We start from the raw sequence: 25,758 nt of genomic DNA, 5'->3' as shown, positions 1-25,758 counted from the left end.
GTGAATAATAGCTCTGTGTAATGCAAGCTTAATATTCAGAGTTATCTCATTACAAAGGAAACTGTGGTGCAGTGTGAAGGTTTGAATTAGAGAGCAGGAGATGAGATATTAAATTTAAGGCATAAGGGAGACTGCATAATTTGTTTTGTTGTCACTCAGCAAAAGGCTTTGTAAACCACAAGTCTGGGCCAGGACCCAGACTGTGAAGTAGAGACTGCATTTTGCAAGCCTCTGTTTTAGCACATTCACAAGAACAGTACAGTTAAAAAAAAATTATAGCCAAGCCAAGACTGTGATTATCTGCTCCACAGCAACTAGGATTCTGATTGAATATTTAAAATACTTCTGCACATCTGGCATCGCAAATGGACCAAATTATCCCTTTAGAAAAGATGGAAAAATTGGACAACCATACAAAGAGTACACACTATGAAACAAAGATGGCTTTTTGCCTCATATGGAACTGAATATCACTGTACTTAGCTTTCCTATTTGCAGCTGACACAGGGCAGCAATGAAGTTCATCACATCAGATGTGTAAAAATACAATAAATAGACACAAGGATAGTCCCAGTTTCCATGGAAGAAAATAACCAGCAAAAACCCTGTGAAGTTTTTAGAAAGAGGGAAAGAGTAATCCAGCATAATATACAATGTATATCACAACACTATGATATCACAAAGAGCATGACCAGACTCTGAGCATCTCTTCATATCTTCTGGTTCAAGGGTTAACCTTGTTACCTGGGTTACCCTCACCTTGAAACGAGCTGCCTTGCAAGCCTGCAGGACAGCAGATGGAGATGGGAGACACAAAAGGCATTGACAGGTTTACAAGTTAGTGCACATCAACTGCTAGCTTGCATTTGGTGAACTTGTGTGGAGCAGTGATGTGCACAGCAAGAACAGAGCAACTGATAGATTGTAACTTATTGCCTAGTGACAGCTTATTCATGTGTCAGGGCCCACAAATGAGTGTTGACTTTACTCTTGGTACACTCAAAAAAAAATGCATGTACGTGGTGTGCATTACAGATTACAGATAATCTGTCATACACTATGCCTTTGATTTGGCTGTGTTCTCTCTGCTAAGGGCTCTCCTCAGCTGGGAAGTGAAATAGTGGAATGCATTTACTTTATTAACTTTCTTTTTATATGTTTTAATGGATCATTTGTATTTGTGAGCTCAAGTCTAAAATTTCAACCCTTGAGATGTAGGAGCTTCAGCAGTGGTGAGGCACTCCTGCTTTGAAGCCTTAGTCCTTTTTTTGGCACAAGGATTCAAATATAGGTACAAGGACTCATGAAGAAAGGCTGATGCTCTGCCTGTTTGCTAGATGTTATGCTGATTTCTACAGCAAGTGAAGGTGTTTGTAGAATATCATAGCATAATTCAGGTTGGAAGGGACCTCCAGCAGTTTTAAGTTCAACCCCCTACTCAAGGCAATACTGATTACATCAGGTTGCTCAAGGCTGTGTCCAGTCAGCTCTTGAACACCTCCAAGGATGGAGATTTCACCTCTGGACAGCCTGCTCCAGTACATGACCATCCATATAGTAAATGTTTTTCTCCTTGTATCTAAAATTTTCCATGCGCCAGCTTAATGTCTGTTCCCTTTTGTCCAGCGCCATCTGAGACATCCGAGAGTACCCCAGCCGACTTCTGGCTTCCCCTTCACAGTAACTTGTGTGTCTGGTAGAGCATATATATATATTTCATGTGTGACAGTTCCCTTTGGATTTCTCAGATATCCAACGGCTGCTCAGATCACACTGGGCATCTGTGTTCCACAGAACTGAGCCCATTCACCACAAACATTATACCTTGAGAAGCTGCTGTGCTTTGAAGAGCACTGAAGAAATGCATGCCTGAGGCCTCTCCAAAAAACATATAGTGTGTGGATGGGCATTGTGGTTTCTCCCTCTTTTGGGATTCTGTCACATACACTGGAGTGGTGTATGCTCAGGGCTGGAGAAAGGTGGTTTATTTTGGTTCTCTGGGAAGGATCGAAGTGTGGAATTTGCACATGAATGTTGGCAATGGAGGTAGAAGTCCTTTCATGAAGCTTTAGAAGTCAAACAACTGACCTGGTCAAAATGGGTACCATGAGTGGTGAGAAAGAGGTTAGTGGGGCTGTTCACAGTACGGGGGGTGAGGGGGGGGGGATGTTCCCTCTGCCTGAGCTCACTGGAGACCTGGTTCCTGCACTGTGGTGTCAAGTGACTGCTAATCAAAATCTCTGCAGCCGGAAATTCCTCAGGATAATGGGAGCTGTAGTCAGAAACTTTTTCATCAGCTCCCAGCCTAATCATACCCTGAGGGAGACGGGTGCTAAATTACAGGGTGTGTTCACCTCTTAAATCTGGAGGCTGTTCAGATAAACAATAACAAGCTGAGCAGGAGTCACTCAGAGAGAGACCTGGTGAAATGTAATCTTTGTTCAGGCTAGTAAAAAGTTGTCTTTGAGTGCAGTCTCTCCACACAAAAGTATCATTTGTCAAAGCTATCACTTAGGTTTCACACCCAGGTCCACTTTGTTTACACTTTTAAACACCAAGCCCATCAACTTGAAAGAAGCTGTAGTGAGTAAGGGAGAGCTGGTGATCATCCAGTATCAGTTAAGGAAAAACAGTGCAATCACAGAGCTGTAACAGTCTGGGTAAAAGGCCAAGATTTTGTACATTTGACCTAAGAGGCCACCTGTATTACAACAAACAGGAAGTCTTTCTTTAAAACAAGATGAGAAAAGTGGTTATTGCCTCAGTTCAGCAGAAAATAACCACTCTAATTCATGGCTGCAAAACAGTCACTACTTGAGAGTAGGTGTGACAGGTAGTACCTTCATGTCTCACCCCACACTGAGTGCTCTGTCATGTACTTGAAGAATAAGAAGTTTGAAAGTTAAAAAATCAAGGAAATTATCTTCTGTGACAAGTCCTAAATGTGGAGTTAATGGCATTTGACAGTATCTTGAGAAGAGTCTGGTACTCCATAGGCTAAATATGGGCTCTGTTGCATTGGTAGACTCCTGTGTTAGGAACAGAGCGTACAGGAAAAGTTGAGGGGAAGAGAGAATATTCTTAACTTAATCTCATGAATATGCTACTGAACAGCAAAGCTATGTTACCCATCCTTGTTCTGGAGAAATTATCTAACTGTTGAGAGCCAGAGTTGTCCACTTCTCCATTTCAATGTCTTCACATGAAGTCAAGATCAGACTGAGATGAAATCATGAGAGGACTGCAGATGTTAAATTAAATTGCTCATTTGGTCTAAAAGTTCAACAGAGTAACTTCACTTGAGGGCCTTTCTTATTGTTTGGGGCTTTTCCAGAGTAGCCAGGTCTTCCAGGTGGGGTAAAGCTTGCTGGTTCTCCAGCAATTGGAACCGACCCATCCTTCATTTCCTGCTTTGAACAATTCCAGCTCCTGAACAGATGCTGAACTCTGTCAAACGTGAATGTACTTTACTTGTGAAAGGCAAGAGTCTTTCTCATATGAAAAATACATCTGAAATGACAATGTTCACAATATTATCTAAACCTTCATATTAATTAGAGGTTTCTGTTCAGTTGTCTGCTGTTCTCTACTGCCTCTTCCCAATTTAAACACTTCCAAAGGCTTGTGTTAGTGATTATTGTAGGATAACTTATAGATAGATAGATAGAGAGATAGAGAGATAGAGAGATAGATAGATAGATAGATAGATGGATGGATAGCCTTCCCAGTCAAATAAGGCTGGCCTCTTGTAACATATATTGCACACCATTACATAAAAGTATAGAAACTTCATTTTTCTTAGCTGTCATCTGGTCAACGATCTTCCTTTGGGACTGAGGAAAATCCTGTTTTCTTTTTCTGCAAGGATTGTGTTAGCGAAGCTACTGCCCCTCAGTTTGTGTCTCATTTAGCCTAGGACAAACAGAGAGTTTCAATATACCCATGGCCCCATTTTGACTTTGCAAGTTCAGTCTGTGCTCCACCAGATGCTTCCCAAAGGCTAGCAGGTGGAGCAGTTTGTATGGTTTCCTTCCCTTTATCCTCCTGGACAAGAACAACTAAAGGTTGCCTTAGTGTCCCAGCCCTGGAGCAGTGAGCAGGTCAGAGCCACCAAGCCCCCGCACACAGGATTTTTGCCTTTTCTTGCAGCCCTTATTTCTGCCACAAGAAACCAACTCTCACTTCAGGGAAGTGTAATTCAGGAATGGCTTCTCTGAGGCAAATCAGTGCTATTTGTTTAACTGTACCATAGCCCATTGGCAACTCTACAGTGTCTTGCCCCACTCAAGGATCAGGTTGTGCTTGTAGTAAGGTGGAGACTTACATAGTGCTTTGGAACAGCAGCATTTCAAATCTCTGGCAAAAGAAATTTTGGCACGGCACACTGGCCTTCTCAACACCCTTGTGTTCACTGTCTGTCCACCACATGCCAGAGTGTTAAGAGAGCTGGCAGGAGTCTGCACTGATCTTTGCAGTGCATAGGGTTACACCTGAGGGTAGTCTCAGGGTTGTAAAGGGAATGGCAAAGAATCCAGGAGAACCCCAGAATGCAAACCTTTTTCTTTGCAAATGCTTGAACTGCAGACAAGGTGGTGGGGTGCTTTCTGATACTGTCTTTTTTCTTTTTGCCCTCATGCCACAAGGCTTTAATAGCATGAGAAGATTGTCTCCTGGGCATGGTGTGTGAGCTGTCTGCTTCCTCAAAACCATAAAAAGTTATGCAATAATATGCTGGCTACATTTGTGGAGAGAAGTATTGAAATCTGAATGCACCTGGGAAAACAGCCATCATAAATTAGCATTTACCATCACAGATAGATCCAGTCAAACAGGGTCATCTTGGAGGAACCACAAAGCACTGCTAAAAGGATGAGAAAGTCTGCTGTACCTGAAAGATTGGGTAACTGGCATAATTTGTTAGAAATCACCCAGCTTCTCCTCCTCTGTTTCACAGTGGCTGTTAATTGACTTCTCCTCATGTAAAATGACCAGTTCACATTGTCAGGTTTCAGCTCTTTGCTGATTTTCTGTTGGATGGTAACACATGGGTGTCACCTGCTGCTGGCTATTGGCAGCAGGGCTAGCAGTAAGGCAGTGTGAATCCAGGTATTCCAGCATCGAGGAGCAGGTGTTGATTGTGCTGTTGGAGAGGATGATGTGTTGTGAACTGGGGATCTTGCAGTTCCTTGTCTTGACACCTTGGGAGAGCTCCTGGTACTTTCCAGTAGTCCTTAATGAAACGCCTTTGATTAGTAGATTCAGAAAGAAACTGTGAAGTTCTCTCTGTGTTGAAGAAAACCTACCACTGTCTGCTGAAATGAGGGAGCTAACTTATGGGAATGAGGCACTGCTGGTGCATAAGATGTAACAGAAGGTGACATGAACCAGCTTCAGAAAAAACAATTGGACACATTTCACAAAGCATTTCTGCGCCTTAAAAGGTGCTTAAACAGAGTTAGAGCAACAATGTTTAAAGCAGAAATTCAGGAAAGCTCTACCAGACCTGCTTTAGCATCTGAGGCAAACTGTTGCAACCTCTGTGGAGCAGAAAGTCCCCTTAAAATAATAAGTTTTGCACTGACTGTGCTCAAAAGGCATGGAGTGCATGGCCACTTTCTTCTTGACCAGGATTTGAGAAACGCGCCAATATCTGAGTTATCTGAGACCACTTTCCAGGCAATCTCAGATGATTGCTCAAATTGGCTTGGATTCAGTCAGAATATGTTAGGGTGAACTTTTCAGCAGTAGCTTAACACTTGCAGCACTTGCCAGGAAAGTGAGAGACCTTGGTGACAAGGATCTCTCAGCTGCTGAGGGTGTGAAACCACTGTTCCCACAAAAAACTGCTAAGCTCTGAGTCCTTCTTGCTCAGAGGAATCACTTTTGAGAGGTGCTTTGGCTCTTGAAAGAGGCAGTTCAGGTACACTATTGCATGACGATCGATCAGGTTAAGCAGCTTGTACTTACTGCCCTGTCCAAATGCTGGTCACAGAGTCATAGAATGCCCTGAGTTGGAGAGGGCTCACAAGGATCATCGAGTCCCAACTCCTGGCCCTGCACTGGGCAGCCCCAACTCTGTCAGGCTTGGTGCTGTGACCACTTCCCTGGGGAGCCTGTTCCAGTGCCCAACCATCCTCTGGGTGGAGAACCTTTTTCTAGTATCCAACCTAAAGCTCCCCCAACCCAGCTTCATGCCCTTTCCTCAAGTCCTGTCACTGATCACCACAGAGCAGAGATCAGTGCCTGCTCCTCCTCTTCCCTTTCAGAGGAAGCTTCAGAATATAATGAGGTCTCACATCAGTCTCCTCCTGGCTGAACAAGCCAAGTGACCTCAGCCACATCTCATATGGCTTCCAATCCAGAGCCTTCACATTCCTCACAGCCCTCCTTTGGACACTGTCTAATGGCTTAATATCTTTCTTATCTTGTGGTGCCCAAAATTTCACACAGCCCTCGAGATGAGGCCGCCCCAGGGCAGAGCAGAGCAGAGCAGAGCAGGACAATCCCCTCCCTAGCCCAGCTGGCAGTGCTGTGCCTGATGCACCCTAGGACACTGTTAGTCTCTCCTAAGCTAGGAAAGGCCCTCATTTGCCTTGCTCAGCTTCATGATATTCCCCCAAATCCTAGGTTGCCTGGTTTCTGTGCTGCTTTGCTGGCTGTTAAAAATCTGCCTGGAGAAAGGAAGAAGCCCATGAAGCCAGCTGCATCAACTGTATTCTCCAGAGCAATGATGAGCTGGAGGATGCTGAGAACTTGTAGATTCTAAGCACATTATTATAGCTCTGGTTTATGCCAGATAGTGGTGATTATCATGTGTTTTCTGTCATTTCCTCCTTCCACTTCCCTTCTTTTTCTATTCAGATGGGGTTTTTTTAACAATAATGTAGCTCTGGATTAGGAGGAATATTTTGCAGAGTATTTCTGTAGTGACTAGCCCTGCAGAGGCTCTGCACAAGAGTCCAAGGAGTTTTGTAATTCAAATACGTGACTGCTATTACATATGACTGTTTTCAAACTGGCAAACAAGTGCTGAACACTTAGAGAAAGATGTGAGGGCAATTCCTTTCCCAGGCAGCCAGCCATCTAATTTAGACAGGATACAACCAGTGAGAAGCTTATTCAGGTGAAATCAAAACAGAGCAGGTGAGATAGAAGGAGCAAAGAGAATATCAATATCTAGCATGGTCACAGGGGGCTTACAGTCACATTGCCATTGTTCCTTACAGTTGTGGTTTGTTTCCCTTTGACTCCGTACAGGGAAGCCAAAAGCTACAACTCTTGATGAATAAGTAAAATTTCTCTCTGCAAAGTACTGGAGTAAAACCCATTTATTCCCCAATTGAAGTAAATTGAGTGTTGGTCCTCAACTCAGGCCAGAACATCATTATTCCCCAGTAAACATTTATCAGCACAAACGTTCACGTGAACAATAACTTTTTTTGTGCAAAAGTACTGAGCCATTCCTTTAGAGCCTTCCTCTAAACCAGAGTTTAGACTAGAACTGAGAGGGTAAAACCTGATTTGCTCAAGGGCAAGACTAAGACTTTGTTATCTTTACCTTTGAGCATTTGCATTTAAATCCTTTCCCATCTGAACTCTCCCAGTAATTCATCCAAAAGCATCACAGGACAAGACAGTGTCCCCACAAAAAGTGATAATGTTGCCTGATGAATGGCACAGAAAGAGAACTGAAAGATAAGAACTGGATGAGGTGAGGGAAACAGTTATTTGTATAATCAGTGCATTTTATTCTTTTGTTGCCAGTGGAAGTACTCCCATGGGAGACAATGGGGCTTTATTATTTTTACCTCCTAGTTTTGCTTTGCCTAGTACAGTTTCTCACAGAGGCTCATCCCACTGCAGTGAGTGACAAAAAGCATCATGGTCTTTAGCAGGAGCAATCCCAGAGTTTGTCATGTATGCTCTCCCAGATTCACCCTAATCAGGCTCCTTAAGCTCACCTCCCTCTGCCTGCCTGTCTGGCTGGGGCTCCCAGTGTGCATCACGGTTCACAGAAAGCTCTCTGTGTACAAACAGGTCCATCCCTACCCATGGCCTGCCTGTTCCAGCCTGACACTTGACACGCAGCACCTGTCAGAGTCTGCTTAAACACATAATAACACCTCTGGCTGCAGGTTATTTGCATTCTGTTGGTGATGTTAGCATGACGGATTTTTGTTGCAGCATCCATAACTCTGTAGAAATACTCAATTATTCAGTCTCAACGAGCTAAGACACTGCCCATTAAATCAGCCAACACAATTGTAGGGCTATGAAAAGTCACAGCTAATTTGAAATTTTATTAGCTGTCAGCCGATCTTGTTCGCTGCTGAAACAGTGTCTCAAAATCAGCCCTTTGCGTCTGTACAAAGCTCTAATCCTTGACACCTTCTTGGTGCTGTGTGGCAGCGAGTGAGGAACCTGATTGCAAAGGAGGAATCAGACTGCTGTGGGATTTGTGAGCTCTTTGCAGCCATCAAGTGCAGCAATAGCTCAAGGAATGCCAGGACAGTAGGTAGCCCCATTGCTGCTGAAGAGTATTTTGCAGGAGTTTCAAAATTTCTCGTTGGTTTGGGTGGATGTATTTTTTTGCATGCATCACATGGACAAATATCATAAAGGACATGATTTTCAGAAAGTGGTGGGTCACAAGCAGTGTTTGAAAGCCAAGTAATTTTAGCTCCTCTTAAATTTGGCATCCAGGTGACTATTTGTGGAAGGCAGTTATGATACGGAGTATCTCGTGAAATTCCTGAGTGAGGTCAGCATCTCCATCTGTTGTCATTATCTAATGTAGCTGTCTGGGTAGTCATAGTGAGTGTTTAAAGTCAGTCAGTATCAGGTGCTTTCCAACTGGTATTATGCAAATATTATACTTGTTAGGCCAAGGTCCTGCTCCAAGAAGACACAGATACCTTTGGAATTCAGCCCCTTCCATGAAACAGTGCTCCCATGGAGAAAAAGCTGAACATCCATTGCAGATGCAAAACTTTAATGAGAATTGTGGTTATTTCATTGGGTTGTGCTGACACTTCAGAGCCCTTTGGGACTGGAACAGATGTTTTGTGAACAGAAAATAAAAAGACAGTCTCTACTCCCAGGGAGTTTGCAGTCTAAAGCAGTATTTTGAAGAGCTCACTAATGGGATTGGTGGATTTGCAATCTTTAAGGGAGTCAGAGCATCATTCTAAAAAAAAAAAATTGCAACTTCACCCACAAAATACAAGCTAGATGAGCCATCCCAAAGTGAAACTCACTCTCTAGTGATATACAGAGCACAGATTATCTGATAAAAATGGTCTTGGTCCCCTAAAATATATTGTTGGCTGAATAAATTGGAGCTGCTTTATCCTCTGGCAGAAAAGGAAGGGTTTCTGCTGAGCCTAGTTCATTCTCCTTCATGTCCCTCTCTGAAGGGAGTGAGACAGGGCTCACAACATGACCTGTAGAGGTGCCATCCAGTCTGATTCATTCTATGATTACATGAGTCTTAGTGAAAGATGCAAACCATTGAACACATTATTTACCAGATGTGACAGTGTCTTTCCAGTGGCTCCCTTTTCACAACAACAGTGGTTTGATTCACCCCATGGTAATGCTAAGATCAAAGAAGGTATTTATTGCATGGCTTCATGCAAAGGAAGTGGGACAAGAGTTTGGGTTTGGTTTTAGCAGGACTGCCAAAAGGACACACACATGTATATAGGATGCATAAAAGGTCTCAAAGATGTAAAAATTCCTATTGCATGGAAATAAGAAGGAACACAAGAGGTGTCTTAAAATCTGGCTTAGTAACACATCTCTGAATTAATTTGTTAATTGGAAGGCATCCATGATTGAAGCTGTTTCTCCAGGGATCCCTTAGAACTGATTGTTGTATCCAACCCTACTCAGCATTTTCATAATTGTCTTAGAATGTAGTTTTACGTCTCTCTTGGTAAAATTTTCAGGTCACCTAAAGCTCAGTGTGGTGGTAAATAATGTATCCAGATCATTTTGACACAGAGTGATCTGACTCGCATCACTGCAAGGTCATAATCAAACAAAATGTATCTTAATGCAGCAAAATGCAAAATAGCCCTGGGAACAAAGAAAGGATGTTATACTGGAGGGTTAAGAGATTCTTGAGAAGCAATGACTCCGAACAGGATTTTGAGGTCACTGGAGGTAATTGTCTCAACATGAGTTCTCAGTGCAAGGGTCTTGCACCTTCACCTCTGTGAACCTTTGAAGTATAGAAGCCCAGCAGCTCAGATGTGGTCTCTTTTCTGCACCCAAAACTGCTGACACAGTGCTGTGTCCAGTGTTGGTGTCCACACATAACAGATGTGAAATTACTGGAAAGAGATCAAAGAATATCATACACCAAAAAAAAGTCCAGTGGATGGGAAATAAACCTTACAATGAGAAGTTGGATCTTCCTCAGCTGTTCAGAAAAAAGATTCGGAATGAATTGTTGCTCTGTGTGAAGGTACTTGCACATGGAAAAGGCATCAGAGCATGCAGGGCAGAAGGAACTATTAGTAACTTTTTGGACAAAGGCCAAACAAGACCCAGTCATGGGATACTGGAGTTAGACAAATCCAACCTTGAAATAAGATGCAGGTCCCTAGCAGTAATTAAGCATTTCAGAAGCTTACTGGAGGAAGTGGTTGACTTACTATAATCAGCTCTCTTTGATATACGAGATATTTTTCTAAAATACAGGCTTTAATCCAGTTCTGGGTGGGAAAAAAACAGCCTATGGGTATAAGAGGTCAGACAAGCTGATCACAGTAGCCTTAAAACATATGAATTGCAGTAATCCCCCTATGCAAGACTTTAAACATTTCACAGAGATAATTCAGCAACACATGTGTTCTCTGCTCTGGAATGCCATGGTCCTATTACAGTTATATGAAAGCAAGGGAGCTGTCACTTTTTAAAACCAAGAGCTGTATGAAGGTGTCCATAACTAAGAATTTACTGTGCAGCCTACCTGTGCTCTGGAAGCTACTGGAATTAGGAATTAGGAATCCACATGGGTCTCTGTGGCTTTGCTGCTGCAAAACTTGGGGTGGGGAGGGCGCTGATCCCATGTTCACCTCCCTCTGTTACCTATCTCTGGAAAATTCGCAGTGATTTCTAACAAAAATTCACCTTTATGCTTTATGAATTTCAAAGGTGCTCTGTATTACAACTTCATATTGTTCTGTGAGATCGTATCTTGCCGTATTTTCCTTTGCTGATGGTGCTGGCTTCCCACATTTGTTTTTGTTGAATTGGACAGGTAAAGCCAGAGTTCTGTTTTGCTCTGATTTTATTTTTGATTAATCCATGCAGCTCCCTGCACACCTTGCTCTTCATGGGTCAGGAGCTTCTTGCAAATGTCACTTTATCCTCACTCTTCTGACAGATCCAGTGAGAGATGTCTGGGTATGAGAAGTCATAGCTGTGTACAATGTCATTGTATCTCCTGAGAATTCACTGGAGGGCACCACTTGGATGACTTTTGGACCATTCAATTAAAAAAACCCAAGAAAACAGTATTCACATGGAGATATCACTACTTATGACCTGGTTTATAGCTTAACTCTTGATGTTCTACATGACTCAGACAAAAATAGCCATTACATTTCCTAAGCTAAAGAAATGCTTTGTCCTGAAAGTGTTCTTGGTATTAGAGGAAGTTGAGTAGCTAAATGCCATTTCAGCCCTTGAGTGCCTTGATGAATTTAGGACATCAGTGACAAGCCTTTCTGGTGTAGTTGTCCTCAATTTATTCCATAAAGGTCCAAAACAAATTAGCTGAAAGGCTTATCTGCAGATGAGTCCTCATCATTCTCACCTGTTCAAAACATTGTCCTCTGCATCTATTCTTCAAACATTTATCTACAGTTTCATGCAAAGACAGCATTTTCTTTCTGTCTTGCAGCTTCAGGCACCAAAACACATTTCTGATTACTAGAAAAAAGACAGGTTAATGAAGAGGTATGGTACAGCTGGTTTGCCATCCTTTCAGCCAAGTGTCTGTAGCCTTAGAAAACATTATTAATCTGTGGGAGAAAAAGACAACATTTTATCTTGCTTGAAACTGTAGTCAATATAGTAACAAGTCTGGTTTGTTGTTTCTTTTTCTTTTTTTTTTTTTTTAGTAGGTAGCTGAGGCTAGGCCTATTACATCTAAACAGGTCTGTATTCTGGGAATGGTCTCTCAAACTCCATCTGAGATTTGACTTTCCAGAATCCTACTGATCTAATGTTTTTTTAATGGGCAAAGAAACTCTAATTTGTTCTTTTTCATTACCACTAGTCATCAAGAGAAAAGGCCAGTGGGTGGGTTTAGTGTCCGAGATGAACATTTTTGTGGCAATTTTGCAAGGAGTTATAAAGGTGTAGGAATATTGGGATGGTAAGGGTAACACATGGGATTTTCCAAAGCACTTTTTCTGGCCTAATGGTGCTCCCATTATCATTAATGGCAAGTGCAGAGCACTTGTGGAAATGACCCAGTGTGTGTATGTGTGTGTGTGTGTACATGTGCATGTACATGGAGCAGATACTCACTGTCTTTGACCTACTTGGACACAGGAAGCTCTGGGAACCCTGACCAGGCTTGCTGTTCAGCTTTCTGCCTCTGAATAACCACATGAAATGATGTTGTCAGTGCTGTTTTAAACACTAAAATATTCCAACATTGGAACAGGTGTAACAGAATCCAAGTCCATGATGTGTGAGCCATCTTAGGTACCAGAACAATAAAAGATAAGATTCCACCCTATTGATATTGCAGTAAATACAAAGTAATGCCAATAACATTAGTGAAAGGACTTCTAATTCATACTGGTAAAACTGGGACAAAACTGAAGCTCACAAGCAGTAATAATGACAAACTGTTTTAATTTACTGTTTCTTTGAGATAAAAAATCCATTATTCTGAAATCTAAAGATTTTATCCCACTCCAGAAGGTAACTACCTCTCAGGACAGCATTGCTCTCCAGGCACGTTTGTTTCTTGCCTCTGTGCTGGAGTCTTTAGTAGGATGCTTGCTGTAAAGGTGGTTTCTCTGATATATGGAGCTCCTAGCAACTACACAGAGTCCAACCACTCATTTCACATAGCTCTGTGAACAGCCATCACATGGTAGTAATTTTCATTCACTGTCAAACTGTCTTGCTTGAACTGATGAGTTGGAAGTGAAGGGCTCCATATCCCATTACCCCAGAACAAAAACATCCAGTTCCCTTATCTGATTTAAAGATCTGTCTTTACTACATGCTAACAACTTTTATTGCTAAATGTGATGCTTCATCAAACCCCTTTTGAGCTTTTTTTTGTATTTCCTTTCCTGTCACTGCTTTTTACTGTGCTGTTTGCAATGAGCAGTGGCATCTCAAAATGAATGGGAAGAAGTTGCTATAGCGGTGGGAGGGGAAGTGGCACTGTCTGTGCATTTGATGGCTTGACAGATATGCAAACCCTCATTTTACTGGGGTATGCTCAGCAAGCCTTTTCCTGTGTGTCCACTGCTATTATTGTTGTTACTATTAATTTAATGGTGCTGAAAGTGCAAGATTTATATCCTGAGAGTTTGAGGTCATCTGTTACTCTGTGTCAGTATCAAATCAATGTGACAAAGGTCAAAAGAGATCAAACCTTCCCAGCAAAGTCTCCTTTACTTTCTGTTCTATTTTACTGGATTACATGTATAGATCCCTCTGCAGCCATGGCAGATACCATGGCTTTTTTCACTATTTAGTCCTGCTGAAAGCGAACCTGGTAGCTTTTGTGTGATGCAATGTGTCTGTGATTTGTACAAGGAGCAGGATCAAGGTACAGAAGTTGTGTATATTGGTAAAAAAACCCACAACAACCCTTGGGGGCTCTGGAGTTATCCAAGTGACTGAGTTGTGGAAGAGCACATCCTAGGATTAATCTAAAACACACGTTTTTGAGGGCCCAGTCTAATACATGAGTTTTCATATTTTACATACTACTGCATATTTATGTTACATATTAATGTGTATTTTAGGTTCCTTATTGTGACTTTAAGTGAACATGCCTTACTCAATGTAGATGAAAATCCGCATTTCTGTATTGTGTGCATTGGAAAGACTTCTTGCACCCTGAACTCTGCAGCACTCCATGTTACCATTGCTCTAAAACGTTCCTTACCCTTCTGTAGATGGCCTGGTGGATTGCATGGACCCAGACTGCTGCTTGCAGCCACTGTGCCACGTTAATGCGCTGTGCCTGGGCTCCCCGGACCCCCTGGATATCATCCAGGAGACGCAAGCCCCCGTCTCCCAGCAGAGCTTGCACTCCTTTTATGATCGAATCAAGTTCCTGATTGGCAAGGACAGCACTCACGTCATCCCAGGGGACAATCCTTTTGAAGGCGGGTAAGTGAATTTTTGAGTTGATTCAGTAAGTGGTAAACCATAAGCCACGTGGCCATTTTAAGACATGGGAGGGCAGCAAAATGCAGAATATGAAAATTGTTTAAATGAAGTAGATACCTGAAGAATTTTGTGGCTCATGTAGTCCTGCTGACTGTCTCTTCATCTACAATTTCCTCTCAGCCAGTAAGGCAAAATGCTTCTCTCCCAGCACATACAAGCAGTTGCATGTTTCCTCACTTTCCTTATTTCAAGGATTGAAAGGCATCCATTCAGCTCTTCTAGATCAAGTGACTGACATTGTCCACAAGTGTCTCCTAAACAGCAGTGACAGATCTTCCTGTGACAGAGACAAAAGAGAAGGAAACTAGAATGCTATTAGCAATCAGTAGTGTGAATATTAGAGACCTCAAAAGAACTGAGACAGCACATGGTCCAGGCTCATGAGAGCGTTGGGTTGTTAAAAATGCCACTACTCTTTCGGGATCTTAAAAGACGTCACACATTCCTGTAAGTTCTTGAAGATCTTACAGATCTGGATAAACTCAACCATTGCAAGGGTTTTCTGCTTAGTTGGCTTATCTTTGTAATTTCAATTGCCTGTTTCACCACCTAGAAAGCTGGACCTTTGAACAGCTCCTCTGGTCACCCTGGAAATGACGGTGCTTCAGCAGTGGTCAGTGACCGATCTGTGGGGAAGCATGGGAGGGACCACCTGGGACCCAGTTATTCTGGGCAAATGGGACTGCCTGTATTTGCATGTGTGGATATGCCCTTTGTTCAGTAGCACTATCACTGAAGCTCCACCAGTTGCTTTTGAACAGACAGGTGATAGTATCCCAGTTATCCATGGAGCTGCTCAGTCTCTCCATGAAAATACAGTAGCTTCTGGGGGCAAGATGAATTGTTTTCATCACTCCTTCCAGCTGCTGGCTTAAAAGTTTGTCTGACAAGAGGGAATTATTCTTATGGAGGGCTCCAGTATCCTGCCTTAGGACAACCCTCTCCCTTTGCTGCTGGGGTGATTAATGAAGCCATCTCCTTCTTGATGCAGATCAGGACTGTAGACTGCTGATCATGGAACTTCCTACATCTTTCTGTCCCAATGCCATCATCCTCACGGGGTAGGGTTGGAGTTGGATCCATGTCATTTGCTGTGAGCAGTCCCCCATGAGCAGGCAATACAGAGGTGACATGGATCTCTGTGACCTGTGTGTCTGGTATCCTGCATGGGCACCAGTGGCACAGGCACACTCATCATTTAGATCAGGAACTACAGCCTGCTCTTCCGGGCTTCTCTAGGTCATGGCTGACTGGTTATCACCCTGGGGGAACCCAGGCACATTTGCATCCCTGTGTGGCCTGTGCAGAAGTGGCAGCAGTGTGAAGGAGATGACTGAATATCTCTGCAATATATTTCCTGAGCTTCAAAACCACAGCTTAGCCACTCTTCAGAGAGAATAGCAGTGCAGATCACCTAATGGATACAAATAAATGAATGTCTCGTGACAGCTAGCCTTTGAGTGAATTTATTATTGAATTACACTCTGGCTTTTTAAGAACAAGCTGAGCTGACAAGCTCTCTCACCAGTGCAGAAGAAAAAGAAAGACAATGATAAATTACCCTGACGGATAAAGGCAAAGACCTCGCCTCTTCCCAAATACCAGCAATTATATATTATTCATGTTTGGGAAGGAAAAATAATCATTGCCCATATTGAAATGAGTGTTTATGATGATAGAGCAAGTAGCTAAATTAAATTCTGAATGTGCAGAATGTCTTTTCACATCATTTTGATGAATAGATAACAAGTACTCATCTACTACTTGGTCATTCTTGTATTGATTTTGAAACCACTTACTCTTGCTGTTTGCTTTGTTGTTTTTAAAGCCATTCTTAGTTGTCCATCACCATAAGGAGTAGCACAAGATGCAGTGGTGTCAAGTAGTTGACTATAAAGTAGGACACCTGATATATTTGTTCTCTTTTGAGGGACAGTGTCAGAAAATGGCAAGAGCAGGCTAAAGTACTGATCCACAGAGTCTTTTATGCTAAGTGTTGGCATAGGTTAAAGTGCCTCAGAAAACCATGTGTAGAAATGGCGCTTTTGTAAAGAAAATTTGAAAAGAAGTCAGTCAGTTTTGAAGTAAATGTGTTTTATACCCCTCCTTTTTTGAGACAGATTGGGTATATCTACTTGCTGCCAGTAGTATCAACCTGTTCTGATTACTTGGGCAGCTAGAAATAACCATCTGAGTTACATGGAACATCAGAGAGCAGCATCTGGTATCAACTGCAAGAGTAGTCCCTGATTCCCCTCAGGTCAGTAGTCTACATGCAAAAAGTTAGTTAGTTTTGATGGTTTAAAAATCTGATCAGAATTAACTCTGCACATTTTTTCCCACTACTGAGTGACAAGGTATCTGTAAACATGTCACTCAACCTTTCTGTGTCCCGTTTGTGTGCCAGGCAGTACAATATACCTTACTGATCCAGGTGGAGAGGGTTACACGACACAGTTAGAAGCTCAGAGAGACAGGTATGCTATAAATGCCTGTGTGCACTGTTTTATTGTGAATAAAGAAATAAATGGGGTTTTTTGTCAGAGAGTTGAACTGCACTGATACCAAGCCCCATCAAAACCAAAACTGTGAGTACTGATCATGGCCAAAGAAGAGCTAAGAAAATAGGGGAGGGGATTGAAGTGTTTTTTCAAAATGTGTTGGTAGTCCAGCTGGTCAGTCCTAAGTTATTTCGAATAATATTGCTGTGTTTTCTTATTATCTTTGAGGGAGTTTGCCCAGAGAAGCTGTGGCTGCCCCATCCCTGGAAGTGTTCAAGGCCAGGTTGGATGGGGCTCTGAGCAACCTGGTCTAGTGGGAGGTGTCCTGCCCATGGCAGGGGGGTTGGAACTGGATGATCTTTCACGTCCCTTCCAACCCAAACCATTCTATGATTCTATGAATATGTTCAAAGCATCTTCTCTTCTCTTTTCACACATTTTGTCCCATTCATGGAGGGCTCTGGGTTCACTCCAGCAGATCTTTCTGAGGTTCTTCCCAAGGAAACCAAGGTGCTCTCTCTTTTCTCTATTTTTCCATCAAGAAAAGTGCACCTTTGATACAGTAACATAAGAAACACTTCTTTAGTTGAAGACAAAGTTAGAGGTCAAAAAACCCAAACTTACCAGGTGTGGCTTTTTCCTGATGATTTCTGCTGAGCTGGCTTAGTCCAGCCCATGGCTGTGGCCCAGCTCCTGGCAGATGCAGTCCCCTTCGGCAGGAGGAAATTCTCTGGGTTGGATGCACCCACTGAACGCAGACACCCAGAAGCGATGCAGGAGCTTAGGGAGCACAGCCGTTCCATGGGTTAGGACAGCTTGGAATGCTGCATCTGTTTAAAACTGTGTCATAGAGATTAGACAGCATCCAGTGTTCTGAGGGTGAGCACTCGTGGCACAGCATGGAAACAAGGTCATATTTTTCCATATTTTAAACCAAGCTAACACAGCAAGTCTTCAAACCCTCTTCTTCCCAGTTTTATTGTCTTCCAAAGGCATCATTCTTCTTTTGATGCTTTCTGCTTAAATGAACTCCTTATTAGGTACAAGTCATAGCTTTTTGAAATACAGAATAACAAGGAATTTTTAAAAACTTACTGGTTTTTATTTTGGCAGTTAATCCCTTCAAGAGGGATTAAGAGCAAAGCATACTTCTAAAATTTACCTTTCCTATATACAGGGTGCTTTTTTTTTTCCCCAATGTTTGCCCTTGTCTTTTGATTTTGAGTTTAGCATAACATCATTCCCATATAGTTAATTAGTGCAATATATGCAGCTGCTTATGTCAACTTTGTGGAATTTGTACCTGCGGGACTTCATGAAAGCAAAGCTCCTGTCCATACTTATGTTCTTTTCCATAACACAGATAGTGTAACCATGATGTAATTATATTCCTCTTTCATAACTGTCAGTAAAAGGAATTTGGTTGGACTCAATGATCTTCGAGGTCTTTTCCAACCTTAATGATTCCGTAATTCTGTAAATTCTGTGTGCAGTCATTAGAGAAACTGGGGTGCAGCTTTTAAAAAAGTATTTTAAAAACATTAGATGTTTATGAACAAGCACAAAGGAAGGAGTAGGATCTTCCTAGTGTGATTTGGGCATGCTGCCGGGGTCCAGTGAAGCAGCTGATAGAAATGCTGCACCATCCTGGAATTCAAGGGTGATACCTGTGTCCCAAGGAGCTCTTGGAGCGTGCAGAAAACAAATCTCAAGCCTTCAAAACTCACAAGCATGAAAAAAAACCTCCTAATGAGCTACGTACTTCCCAGATTACAGAGGTACTGATGTGCACTTTTGGATTTAGGAGTCTAAACTATGGTGTGGGTGTTGATGCATCCTCTTGGATCTGCACGTAGATATTTGATTAATATTTGTTCAATACTTACGGTACTTTCCTCTGAAAAAAAGCCACCTTATCAGGAAGAGTCTGTCCTTTGAGTATGACATTTATTTGCTAAATTGGTTGAAACCTCCTATATAAAAAAGCAGTTTTATAATCCCAAACATAAAATCTTATCTATTTTATTGGACATTTTTTTCCTAGTTCCTCTGGATCATTACAAATCTATCAGACAGCTTATATGTAGTTAAAGAACTTTCCCTATGATCATCAAAAGAGAGATCATTTTATAATTAACCTGGAAATAATGTATTTTTCCTTCTCTTCTACTCAGTTTTGTTTTCATGGTGCCTCAGATTCAATGAAAGGAAGTGCTTTTATTCCTGTTCTTCTGCAGAGCTGAATATGTGGCCAGAGCTTACAAAATAAATACCAGATGTAAAATACTGTAATAATACAGAACTGCTAAGTTCTGCAGACATTTTTAGTGAAGACTTGACATGAGTACATTATTCATCTCTGAATGTTATTGCAGCATAAAGTCTTTACCTCTCACAGAACTAATGGCTATAAAATGACTTCTGGAAAATCATGAAATAAGCGTAATTTAGTATTAGGTGGAAAAATTATCTTGCACCTTATGTACTACTGGACACTTGACTTGGATTGTACAGACCTAAAAAAATATGAGTATGATTCTGTTTCTTTGATCCCTTATGCAAAGCAAGAGAGTGTTTCTTTGGTTGTACTGGAGAAAGGGAGAAAGTCATCAACTCCTAAAGCATTGGTCAATCACATTGTGAGTAAAAGGATTCTTCACTGAAACTTTGCAGTAAAGCACAGCCCAACTTTATTATGTGTTGCATTTCCTATAAAACTCTGTTCTAAAATACTTTCATTTAAACAGTTGGAGCCAGTTTTACAATTTCACAGACGTCATCAGCATCTTTTCCTCTGCTGAGTAGCCTTCCCATATCCCTTTACCCTCCTACCTTACCATTATAGCTCAACTGAGAAATCTTGGGATGCTAAAATAGTGAGTCAATGAGGCATAGAGACACAAGGTGCTTTGGATGGCAGGAGTGGCATCTCTTTCCAACAGTGGCCAGATTGCTTGGCAGATCAGAGAGGAAGATTGTGCTGTCATAAAGAGAAAGGACACACATCAAGAAGGTGAATAACGTTCAATTCCTGGGAGAAGTTTTCAAAGCAATAAGGGCCTGCGTCTTTCAGGAATGGAGCCAATAGGGAATTCTTGTGACAGCAATGATCATGGATTTTCTAGAAGTGATAGGTGGTCCTCAAAAGAAACTACATCTTGTTACCAAGCTGTCATGCAATAAAGATACCTCCTTTTCCTTTTGGAGGTGCTACAACCAGCAGTCACTAATAGTGCTGAAAAAAGGTGATGCCCAAGGAGATGTTCGAGAACCATCAGTTTATAAGTCTTCACAGAGCAGAATGGTGTCAGGTACATGCAGTGGGAAGCCTGAGAAACTGAACAGCAGCTGGTCACAAAACGAAGTCCTTGCATGTATACTAAAAATACCAGATGAAGAAGGCCCACTGGTTTGATACTGTCAAGTTAGACCAGATCTAAAGAGGCAGCAAGAATAAAATCTGCATCTAGAGATGTTAATATAAATATTGGTTGATAAGCACTTTCTTTTTTGACTTCAAATACCAACTTCATTAGCCACATTTGTAAAAGTGTCTGAACATTTATGTGGCTTTTTCCCCTGTCCTTCTTCAGACAATTTAAGTAATGGGTTTTCACTGGAGCTTTTCATTCACTTGGCTTTACTGTGTCTTTCATGGAATATCTAAATACTGTAGAAGGCTTCTTGCAAAAGATTAACAGCTAAGGACCATGCCCACATAATCATCAGCATCTCCTGATCCTTCAGAGGTGGGAGCTTATAAGTACCTTCACTGAGTAGGTTAAACAAATGGGGCAGGTGCAGTTTCTTGCTGCAGACAACTTAGAATTGACTTTCTTTTACTGATTCTGTTCAGAGCTCTTAAAAACTTTCTTCTTCGTGACCCATTCTCCTTCTCCAGGGTCCCTGTTCCATCAGCTGCTCACAAAGCAGAATGAGAGGATCTGTTGCAAGCCATGTCTGTCAGTGCCACTTAGCAGGTCCCCGTTTGGGATATGGTCAAACGTTAGTGCGTTTAGTCCCTTTGCCACATTGACACTGGCGTTGTGGTGCTTCCCTTAGCGCCAGGGAATTATTATTATTATTTAGAATCATAGAATTATACAATTATTATTATTATTATTTAGAATCACAGAATATTTTGGGGTGAAGGGGACCTTTAAAGGCCATCTAGCCCCTGCCTTGAGTAGGGACTTCTTCGACTCTGTCGGGTTGCTCAAAGCCCTGTCCAACTTGGCCTGGAATGTTTCCAGGAATGGAGCAGCCATGACCTCTCCACACAGCCTGTGCCAGTGTTTTACCATCCTTATCATAAACTGCTGCTTCCTTAAATCTAGTGTGAGTCTCCCCTCTTTCAGTTCAGAACCATTATTCCATGTCCTATTGCATTGGGCCCTGCTAAATCCAGCAGGATTGTATCCCAGCTGCCCAACATATGCCAAACCCTTTCACAAACTCACTTGTGCTATCCATGATAGTGTGGCTGTCTTTCTGGATGGCTGCTCTTCAATTTTCATTTCCTATATAAGGCTGCCTTTTTTCTTTTTAACAAGGAGACCTTCAGAAGGATCATTTACATTCTTTTTCCTAACCTTAGTTCCTTAATTCAGATGGCAGCTAAGAACAGTACATAGGTTTTGACTTTAAGCTTTTCTTACAACTAAACTGCACTAAAAAAGCCAGATGGATTGACTCAGCTCAAGGAAAGACTGTCAGGAGGTTTTTCTCCACAGCTAAGAGGCAAGTGGGCAGGGCTGTTTTTATAGACCGCTTTTGAGGGAAATACTGCCACAAGCAATGAACTTGAATGTCTCTGTGTCCTGATCTTTCCTCTTCTTCTTTTGTCCTTCATCTGCCAGCTCAGGCGTTTTCTCTGTGGCTGTGTTTGATCATGATGCCCTTAGCTTTTACCTGGCATTCTACCAAGTGTTCTATATATCCTGGTACTAGACTGCCCTGAGGTTGTTTAACATTAGACAGGCACATTGAACCCAAAATGGACGAGGTACATATTGTTTTATCCTCTTACTCTCCGCAAAAAGACCACAGCCAAAGCTAAAGCCAAGAGATTGTAGCAAATGGCTGTACTTCTAGGCACTTAGCCTGAGCATATCACAGATGAGTGCCATGAGAATGTAAAAATCCCTCTGCAAGGGATTATCAGATTACTACAATTATTCTTCTTATGTCTCTGTAAGGAGGGGATTGTTATTTTGCAGGTAGAGTAAAAAGACATAAACAGACCAGCTGACATGACTGCTGTCATACAGAAAGGCTGTAGCAGAGGAAGAAATAGAACTGAGATCATCTAATTTCATTAATAGCATTCTTTCCAATGAAATGTAACTTTCTAGATTTTTGTACTATGGAGTTCTGTTGAAGTTTTATCCCGAGCAGAAGCATGAATCATATATATATATATATATATATGTATTCTTATATATACCAATAAAATGTGAAAGTGGTAATTTCAAAGAGATTTATAATGTCAAATTAAAATATTTATTATTAATAACTTGGCTGAGGATGGCTAAGCAGTCATGATAACCATTTTTGCACATCTGAAACCTTTAGATGAAGATGTCCAATGAGTTATGTTGGAAGTATTTTGAGGAGTAACAGAAATTAATTGGAGTGAGATTTCCCATGACACCTATCCTCAATCAAGGAAAGAATATACATTTCTTGCAGAAAAAGTGGGATTTAGGATGTATGGAATTTCTTTCTTACAGTGAAAAATGATTAGGAGAAATAGTATTTCTTTCTTACAGTGAAAAATGCTTAGGAGAAATAGTATTTTTCCCTTATTTCCAAATGCCAAGCATAGTGTCACCAACTGTGGTGACAGAAAACATCTGTGAGTGAAGTGCATTGGAAGGACCAATGTCTAAGTTGTGAGGCACTGGATCAGAGTTAGTACTAAAGACAAATCTTTAATGTGCTTCTATAAAGTGAAATGGCTTTTGTGGAATTTTCTGGCTTCTGTTCTAAGGATGGTTTTGTCTGCTAGAATTTTGCTGACAGCCTGTCAAACTTTATTTATCTGTGAGCAATAGGAACGTAAAGGCATCAGTGCACCCCTATCTGTTGTGCCACTGTGTCCCAGATCTTACCAGAAAAATTTAATTTAATTTTCTTGAGACTAAAGGATGACTTCACAAAGCAACAGTGTAAAATCGTCTGATGCACCATCTGGCATTGTAGATAGCATTTTGACAATAATTTGGTCTTTCAGGCAAGTTTTTATGGACAAATTGAAAAAAAGAAAAGTCTAATTAAAGAAGAGGAGAAATGGAGACTGCTTTTCCTTGTAAAAGAAGAATCCATACAGACTTACGTAAGAGTAGTGAAGGAAACAAAACAAAACAAACAAATGAAAACAAGCCAAAAACCAGAGGTAATAGGTGGAATCTATTAATAATTTAATGGAAAGATGAGGTTCAGGCTATGAGAAATCGAATTTTGCTCAGCTGCGGAAGACACTCTGAACTAGCAGGCCTGGACTGATGGAATAAATCTCTTCTATTAACATGAGAGATAATTTTATGTAAATGTATTTGGAGACCTTCTAGCAGAGCTGAGCATCTTAGCAGTACCACTTAACATCTTTGTAGGGTAATTGCATTTAGACCAAGGTCAACTGAAGGAAATAGCTGACTAAATTAGCATTAACCAGGTTCCTGGGGGGCTTGGGGCCTTGTAGACACTCGATCTTGACTCCAGAAAGGACGTGTTGACACTAGAGAAGCCAGCTGCTTCCAGTGTGCTGTGTGTGAACTGTTTTATTCAAGTGGGGCAAATTTTATCACCCAGGAAAGGAGAAGATTTGAGTCTCATCAGGGACAGTCTGGGCTTGAGTTTTCCTCCAGTTTCCATCCCCACCTCTTTTAAAGGGATTCAGATCCATGCATCTTGCTCCAGCTTCTTTTTATTGCTGTGGTTTGGGAATGATGTCCCCTTAGCGGTAACATCTTTCCTTATAACATGGAAATAAAGCAATGGTTATAGTCCTCGGGAGGATGGGGGATGCAGCTGGGCTTGCTGACAAGCTGCTTCTCTGAGAAGAGACAGCCTCCGAGTCCATGAGCACGTAGGTGTGCTAGCAGAGTTGGATGAGTGCTGGGGAGCATTGGCCAGGATGGGAACTGAGTCTCTTTCCCAAGGTGGGGCATCAAAGCTGCATTTCTACAGCTTCCAAGGTGAGAGGAAGTTCTTTGTTTGCCCACATTGTGCTGGTGCTTGTTGTAGAAATAGTTGTCAGTGATATATAACAGAGCAGATGCCTGTGGGTATAAAGCGCATCCACCATTTACTGAGCTGAGGGTCTGGGCCAATGTGCTTGCAGTGTTACTTAGAACTTTAAAACTGCTTGGACATGTATTGTGTGTAGGGCAGCTGGAGAGACACCTGCAACGTGTATTTTTTCCTTTACTTGCTTAGAACTCTTGGAAGAAAAAAAAAAAAGAACAGGTGGAAGCGTTCTTCTTGGGTTCACAGAAATGTATGATCTTGTTCCTATTATTTGAAAACATTTGTAGTCACAGTGTTTACTTGAATATGCGATACAGAGCACCGATTCCTTCGCACTCGGGTCTTAGTATTCATGAAACAGTTTGCAGTGATTCCTTGTCTTCCACAAAACGTGCAGCCCATTTTATGAAAAGCTGAGAGAAGGCAGTTTCAAACCCTTTCTCTGGTCTCTCTGAAGGATGGAAAAGAAGATGGGTCAGAGTGGAGCAGATCATTAAAAAATCTGGGAAGAGAAGGCCTAGGTTCTGCTCTTGGCTCAGAGATGTGCTCAGACACATTCACTTTACGCAAAAATTGCACTGCAGATGGTGACGTGTTGACTTCGTTGGGGTTATTCCAAGCATTGACATTTTTCCAAGCATTGACATTTTTCCAAGCATATTCCATGGCATCATGATCCTTTCAAGTTATGCTCTACCTGTGTTTTAGAGAGTGATGTGCATAGTACTGTAATGGATTATTATTTTTCATTTTTTGTATATGGAAAACTGAGTTAGAGCCCTTAACAGGAGAAGCAATACAAGTATTAAGGATATTATTCCCCCCATTAGCCCTATCCCTGAAAATGTTCAAGGCCAAGTGAATGGGGCTCTGAGTAAACCAGTCTAGTGGAAGGTGTCCCTGACCATGGCAGGCAGATTGGAACTAGATGATCTTTAATGTCCCTTCCAACCCAAACCATTCTAGGATTGTAGGATTATTAGCTACAAACTTAGTCCAAGTCTTTTCCTACATGGCTCCTAAGAACTCCATGATGATACATCAGAGAAAACTCAGTGACATAAAAATCATTTCCAGTATCTAATTTTCCTGTGACCTATTCCAAAATTATATATGAATCTAGTCACATCTTAGATTGCAGGCACATTTTGGCATCGCTGTGGTGATTTTCGATAATATTGGAGCTCTCCATTTAGATCAGCAGGAATTTTGTTTAAGACTTCCTGGCAAGTGGTCTGTTTGCTGTACTGGGTAAGGTAAAAATTGTGCAGCCTCTATTAAATAGAAATTATGCTTTATCTCCTTGCATTATACGATCTCAGATTTTTAGGTGGAGTGTAAGAAGATAACTGGCTCTTTCCCTAATGATCTGTGTTTATGAAATCATCTTTACAAATGTTGCAGAAATTATCCTTTGCCTCAGTGAACCAGCAAAGCACCATTGCTCCGTTGAAGTGCAGCTGGGATGATTTACTCTAGCTGAGATCTGGTTCTGCACCTGGAGAAACATTGGCTTTCAATCTCTGCTCTCCAGCAGGACAGCAGTTAGGAAAATTATTCATTG

The 25,758-nt window shown here is 41.6% G+C and overlaps 1 protein-coding gene across 12 annotated transcripts in view; it reads left to right on the top strand.

Annotated features, from left to right (window-relative positions):
- The window catches only part of TENM4 (teneurin transmembrane protein 4), a 1,362,823-nt gene that overhangs the window by 1,255,772 nt on the left and 81,293 nt on the right, over positions 1-25,758 (top strand). For all 12 annotated transcript variants that reach the window (XM_039562133.1, XM_039562144.1, XM_039562174.1 and 9 more), the window contains one exon: positions 14,166-14,382. In XM_039562133.1, the coding sequence (XP_039418067.1) occupies positions 14,166-14,382 (217 nt within the window). The remainder of the gene's footprint in view (positions 1-14,165; positions 14,383-25,758) is intronic.

The sequence above is a fragment of the Corvus cornix genome, chromosome 1 (genome assembly GCF_000738735.6).
Source record: "Corvus cornix cornix isolate S_Up_H32 chromosome 1, ASM73873v5, whole genome shotgun sequence".
NCBI classification, from domain to species: domain Eukaryota; kingdom Metazoa; phylum Chordata; class Aves; order Passeriformes; family Corvidae; genus Corvus; species Corvus cornix.
Note: the sequence above shows the minus strand (reverse complement) of the source record. Positions and strands in the feature narration are given on the sequence as shown.